The 6,860-nt window shown below is 42.8% G+C and overlaps 1 protein-coding gene across 1 annotated transcript in view; it reads right to left on the bottom strand.

Moving 5' to 3' along the window:
• The window catches only part of LOC102680353, a 15,349-nt gene that overhangs the window by 7,104 nt on the left and 1,385 nt on the right, over positions 1 to 6,860 (bottom strand). Inside the window, exon 2 of the mRNA XM_031512959.1 lies at positions 271 to 317. Coding sequence (XP_031368819.1) covers positions 271 to 307 — 37 coding nt within the window. The 5' untranslated portion in view covers positions 308 to 317. The remainder of the gene's footprint in view (positions 1 to 270; positions 318 to 6,860) is intronic.

Below are 6,860 nucleotides of genomic sequence, written 5' to 3' on the forward strand. Positions count from 1 at the left end.
GTGAACGAACCTTGAACGACATCGACGCGAAACTCTCGGATGGAAGGTCGACCGCTGTCTTCGGCATTCCTCTCCGGATATGGAGAGTCCAAAAATACCAAGGACACTTTTGTCCACGGCGCAAATGCGAAGCTTTTACTTCTTTCGCACAAATTAATCCGAAAATTAATTCGAATTAAGAGGCGAGAAGAGTTAGAATTTCTTTTTTTCCAATCGATCGAGTTTCTCGCTCGATTTTGTGACGTGCTTACTATACCGTGCTGTACTTACCGTACAGAGCGAGCAGAAGCCACCTTTTCTCCCGCATGTTGGCGCTACTGTAACATACAAGAAGAATGTCTCCGTTTAATCCTATTCTCGTGAATCTCGGAAAGTTTTTCGTGCGCGGCGCGGAATTTCCACTCATAAGAGGGATTAAAAATTGACGAGAACGTGTCGTAGAGGCTCGATATTGAGTTGTACGTAGCATAATCGAGGCAATAGCTCCGCGTTGGAACGTAGACCGGTACAGGCGCTTGAGCATATGGGAACGGTTAGGGAACTTTCTCTGTGCTGTCACCACTGCTAACCATATAATGCAAGGATAATGTAGGTGTTATATAAATGCACGATCACGTAATACCGGGTGTGACTTTGTCGTCACTGTTATGCACGCTACTTTTAATAATAATTATAAAACAAAGAGAATTTTCCCTCCGTCCAATATCCTCCATTGCTCCACTGATAAATCCACTTTTCGATGAAACCGTCGACCTAACCTCAAATCAACGATAGATATTTGTAAGAAATCGTACTCGTTTCGATACTCGTCGAAGAACGGATTCGATGGAAATCGGTGAAAGCAATCCGTCGATAAGATTGCGTTTTGATTATTCAACAATTGATTATTCTTTGGTTTATCGTGTTCGAAGAAAAAAGAAAAATTGTTTGTATCAACGAACTCGACCGATATGGATTTATCAGTTTCGGTGTAAAGAAAAGAAAAAAAAAGAAAAGAAAAATGTAGACCAATCGCGGGATATTTTCGCATTAATTAAGCGCTCCAGTTCGCAGACGGATCGTTATCGTTGGTGTAAAAGTGTGGTGGAAAAAGGAGAGAGGTATATACCTGCTCTCTGCCTCTTTCCGCAAAATGGAAGCATGGAATAGCGCGTTTGTTCGATTACACAAGTCTCGCGATTGCTTTCTTTACTACGTGTCACGACGACGAATGTACGCGAGTTCCCAGGAGTGCTGGGAAATTTTAGCCGTTTCATTCGGAAGAAGAAGTCACGATTACGCGATCGCGTTTAACGCGCTCGTTTCCTTCGCCATTTTAGAAACTGCCGTTAATATTCTATTCTCTATTCTCGGTGCTATAGCTCGTCGCTCGATCAATCCTCTCTTCTTCCAATTCTCCGAGTAAATTATTATTTTACGCGAGGCGACTACATTTTTCGATGGCTACTGCAAATACTTCTCCTCCTACGGTAGAGATTCCTCTTTTATCGAGTCGCGCGTTCAACGACGCGACACTCGTAACGTTACCTTACGGTAAATTACGTTATGTTACGACACACGTAACGGTCAACCCGCGACCGCTAAAGGTCACCGGAAGTAAATGGTTAGCTAGCACCACTAGTTGTCCGATCAATTCGATTTCTCGAAACAACTGGTAAATCTTTTAACCGTTTCTTTTTTTTCTCCCCCCCTCAAAGCGACGAGACGAGATAAACCTCCTCCTCCTTGAACCTTTTAAAACAACTTTTCCTTCTTTTCGTTGGATTTGGAGAGAAAATTATACGCTTCTTTTCAAGGGAGAGGAGGGATATGGAATAATTGGAATCGGGTCAGAGAAAAACTTATATATACAATGCGTAACGCTTGTTGCTTCTCTCGAGACATTTCTGTTTTTTTTTTTTTTTTTTTTTTTTAAGATTAAACAGTTCGCAGAAGGCGTGGTTAGAAAACCCGATAGCCTTCAAAACCCGTACGAGTTGGCAGCAAGCTTTCATTTCCTCGTGCTTGCTGTTCCTTCATGCCTATCTGTCGAATAAATACATACGTTATCGAGTGAATCGTGTTGCGAAGAAGCTGCGTACTCGTCGCTTCGATCGAGCGACGAGTTTCCGCACATTTTTTCCCCTCTTCTTTCCCAACTTCTTTCCCGAGTGGATGCTCGCCGGTGCTCAATCGTAATAACAATAATCACGCTTAAAAATGGAACGTGAGAACGTTCTCTTCATTTCGATCGTGTCTCTCCGAAAACTCGTCGAATAAAACTTCGAATCGTCGAGCGAAAAAAGCCCCGACCACAGCCAGCCAAACTTCGAATAGATTCCATCCTTGTCTCGATCGTTTTTTTTTTCTACGATGCGTGTTTACCTCCTCGCGGATTCGTATTCCTCATTGGTCGATCGTTGGCCGGCTTATCGGCGTCGCTCGCCTCGTCTGACGCAACGAAACGGGCGAGGTCAAGGCATAACGCTCGATCCTGAGAAAGAAAGGTGGCGCGATATTTACCCGTCGAATGCTGTTACTACTACTCCACTACTACTATCGATCGATGGATAGGGAATGAGCGCCACTGCGTATTCAACGCAAACCCGTCTTCTTCTCGATCGTTAAACACTCGTCGCAGGATGGGATATATAGGTAGAACGTAATTACGCGTGGCAAATCGAGACGATTGCGGTTGCACTATCAAATGCACACTCCTCTTTGCCACTTTCAATTAAAATCGCGACGCGATTATGATTATTCCTGGTGGATAATGAGACAGACCGCGAATGCGGGTTTCCTTCGCATCGTTCATCCTTCCCGTGTCGTTTTAGAGAGAAGGATCGCCACTTCGTGTATGTATAGAAAGTGGCGGCGCGCGCCAATAGCGTGTTTGCTCGCCGTGCGATATGGAACTGCGTGCACTGTATCGCCTTTATTCGAACAGCTGTCGCAATTGAGGCAAAAGTGGGATATTTTTGCGGATCCACCATCCGTGTAAATCTCTCGCTCTTCTTTCGGTTAATAGACCTTGAAAGCTTGGGGAATAGATTCTATCCTAAGGCGTGTCCTATTCGAATGCATAAAAACGCGAAGGTGCGACTTAATGCCGACTGGTTTTTCGTGTCAAGGTGCCAGAATTATCTCGGATTGGTCGCGTGCTAGTAATGTTGACAAAAGCTGACAATACGCGAGACTTTTAACGCGCGGAAAGCAACCGTCGAATCGAGCAAACAATGAGAAGCCGTTTGATTGAAATTTTGAAACCGTCGACGGATAACCTCGATAATTACGATCCTTCGATAATTCGCTCGTCGTGTCACAATCGCGACAATCTGTCGCGCGATGTCTGCCCCCTCCCCNTGAAAATGATCGACTTACGTAATCTCTCATTCATCGAACGTGCCTCTTGAATAATTCTAAATCCGCGAGTTTCCCCGCTACGTCGAGTTCGTTCAACCTGAGCGATCGAGGATGGGGAGAGTGTTTGAATCGATAAATTCGAAAATTTTTGCGGATCCAGGAGAGGAGAGAACCGGCTTCGGATATAAATAATTTCACGTTCCACCATGATGAATAAAATTTATTCGACTGTAAAAACTGGTGTCGGTCAACATTTTTATCGGCGCATTGTGTAAGCTTATGGCAACGATAAAACAAAAGAGAAGGTGCTTCTTCGAATTCTTTTTTCGACAGGAAACGACGTAAGAGGAAACGAGTAGAAGGTTAGTCCGGAATTAAGAACAGGAGAATAGCCGGCATAAAGACGTACGTTCTTTCCGTTTACGTTCAACCGCTTAATCGGTGCTCGTTGGACGATCCAGAATCTAATTTCACCATCGTTTCAGGGAAAATTTTGTAACTGGGATCGACGATAATTTCTTCGAAACGGCAAGAAAGTGATCGGTGAGGAGGAAACGTTGTCGGAATCGGAAATTGTATCTTCCTTCCTCCACAAATCTGTTTCTTGAGAGAAAGAGAAAGAGAGGAAGAGATTTTCGTGTATAATTAGCGCAATTAATGTGTCGTGAAGCCATATTGCCGCAAGGAATATAATTATATGCTGAGAGGTGGTAATAACGAGACCGATCCAGAATCGTACGAGATTTTTTTTTTTTTTACGATTGCTTCCTACTGCGTTCCTATTCCTGTAAATTACAGTTTACTATAGTATTCTATCTATGATGGTAGTGAATCCGAAATGGGGATTACAGAAGAAGGCAAGAAGCGTGTAGTTTTCGAAGCATGATTTTCTTCGTTCGAGCATTGATTCGTTTTCTAAAATTGTCTCTTGCTTTCATTTGAATTTCACGATCTCACTTGTCGACTCGGATCTCTCGCTTCGGTCTTTCGCCACCGATATTTGTTCTCTGTTCAAGTATCGTTCATTTGAACATGGAACGGAATCGTCTGAAATTCGATTCATCGGTACAGATCGCATCATCGAAAGTAGACATCGCGCAATATTCACGCGTGCCTCGCGTAGAACAGCTCTGACACACTTTATTTCGTTTCGAAAGCGGCGATGGTCAAATTTCGCTTTATCCTAAGGCGAGGAATAGCGATTAAAAGGAACCTGTATTTCCTGTATGTATTCTCGATAAATAATTTATCACGCCGAATTTATATATTTTATTCGTTTCTTCTCGCTTAATTTTTCCCTTCCGAATGTATGATGTACGATTATTTTTTGACATCGGGACGAGATTTAAATTTATCGGTTGTTCAAGCTTGAAAAAAAAAACAGAAAAAAAAGAAAAATAAGCAAGAGACTATCTACATCTAACGCCATCCGTCGTCATCGTTTCGAGGAAAAATAATTTCGAACTCGAAATCCACTCGTCTTGTACGGTAGAAAAATCAATAAATTCTAATGTAGCGTTATTGGATAGTGATGGTTCGTTAACTGTACCGATGATATTCATTTACGAGAAAACTGTTCGAGAAAGGAGTAGTGGCGCGATATGGTCGACGTACGACCTCGAGCGACCGCAAATATAACAAGGCCCTTGAAAATTATCCGTTGATCATTCGAAAACTAAGATAGGATGCATGGGAGGGGGGGAAGCAGAGTTGGCCGTTAACCCGTAAAAAAACTGATTAAAAATTTCGAATAAAATTGACCGATTACTTGTTGAAACGCTTCAATGACATTTATTCGTGCTTATTATTATATATCCGTTTTCCGTTAATTTCCAATTATTATTACGTTTCGAACGGTAATAAACTTATCCAAGTAAGTTTATTCGTAACTTTGACTATTAAATTTTGTTCATCACCGAGAAGAGGGCAGTAGCGTCGCGTTCGTTTCTATTTATATGGTTCAGAGTGTGCGCGAAAAATTGGCGATCGAAACGATTAAGCGTCTATTCCAACCGTTCGATTACGAGCAACCAGCTCGTTTATTTTTCCGACGGCGTATAGCGGGAGAAAGCAGACTGCGGCCGGACGACGCTTGTTCTCGTGTCGTAACGTGGCTAGTTGGAGAGCTCGCGCTCCCGATATTGTTTATTGTAAAACATCTGGCAAAGTATCGGTCGAAACGTGTCAAAACGTGCCGCGAAAGCGTGGCACGTGGATTACGTAAAGTGTAGCGATAGTTGTTGCATTGCTTTATGCGCGATCACCTTTGTGCTGTGATTCCAGGAATTGTAATTATAGGTTAGGGAGAAGAGAGGTTATTTCTTATTTTTAGAGGGAAGAAGAAAAGAAACGTTTCATTTTTTTCGAGCTCGACTTTCCTCGAGCTCGTGATTCCGAGTTGTCGCGAGGCTTTCACGTCTCTCCGTTCCTTTTTTCTTTTTTTCTTTTTAACCAATAGTTTCTCTTCCAGTAGCGAAACAATAATTGATTCCATTTGACGCTCGATTAAGTAATTCGATCGAGGATAACGAGCGAGCAAGAAACGTTTCCGGAGCGTTTAATATCCTTCGAGATTGTATGGAATTGGAGAGGGTATTCGGCGGGTATGATGCTAGTAATTAGGGCGTCTAGCGTTTAGCTGGTTTAAGCGTTGCTCGAGCAAAATAGCGTGTGTTTAGAATCGGGCACGGAATCCGATGGTGATCGAAAGTGAACGTGGACGACGACGTTAGAATGCAACAAGGAGGAAGGAGAGAACGAAAGGGGAGACGCTGAAAGAGAGGGAGAGAGTGGAGGCACTGTCGAGGTTACGGAAAACCGCGAGATTAATCGACAGCCGATACCGCCGTTCACGAGGAGAGTTTCGTTCATTGGATCGGATAATAAGAAATCGGTAACTTGAAATTAATTGGCATACGAGCCGTTCGATTATATCAAAATTATCCTCGTTTTCTTTACCGACGCGGTGTCGTAAGCGGCGTCGTAACTCGTCAGAGGAAACGTTACACTTGCTGGCACAAACGCTTGCAAGTATAGTATATATACATTTCGCGATACGATTCGAAATATCGCTAGAGTCACGGCGTTCAGAATCTCGCGGCAATCTCGAATGGAAACTCGATTATCCTTCTCTCCATCGTGGAAACGAGACAGCGTGAAAATGTATTTTATTCGCGCGAGATCAGAGGAATTACTCGTATCGGTATATAAAGAATACGCATTTCAATCGTTGCGTATTTTTTCTCGACGCGTGGCGCCGATTCGCGGGCTTATTACTCTACGACACGTGCACAGTGCGTGCATATTTCCTGAAACGAAATTCCGCTCGTTAACTTCGATCTACGATGAGCGAAAATGGAAATTCGATTTTCCGCGTTCCGATTACGCGCTGAGATCATAAAAATACGTTAAAATACGACCAAACTCGCGTAACGTATTGCAAATATATCGCGATATATATATATATATATANTACATATATATTTTTTTCTTTCTTTCTTTTTCCTTTCACCTTATTT

The sequence above is a fragment of the Apis dorsata genome, unplaced genomic scaffold (genome assembly GCF_000469605.1).
Source record: "Apis dorsata unplaced genomic scaffold, Apis dorsata 1.3 scaffold_538, whole genome shotgun sequence".
In the NCBI taxonomy this organism is placed as follows: domain Eukaryota; kingdom Metazoa; phylum Arthropoda; class Insecta; order Hymenoptera; family Apidae; genus Apis; species Apis dorsata.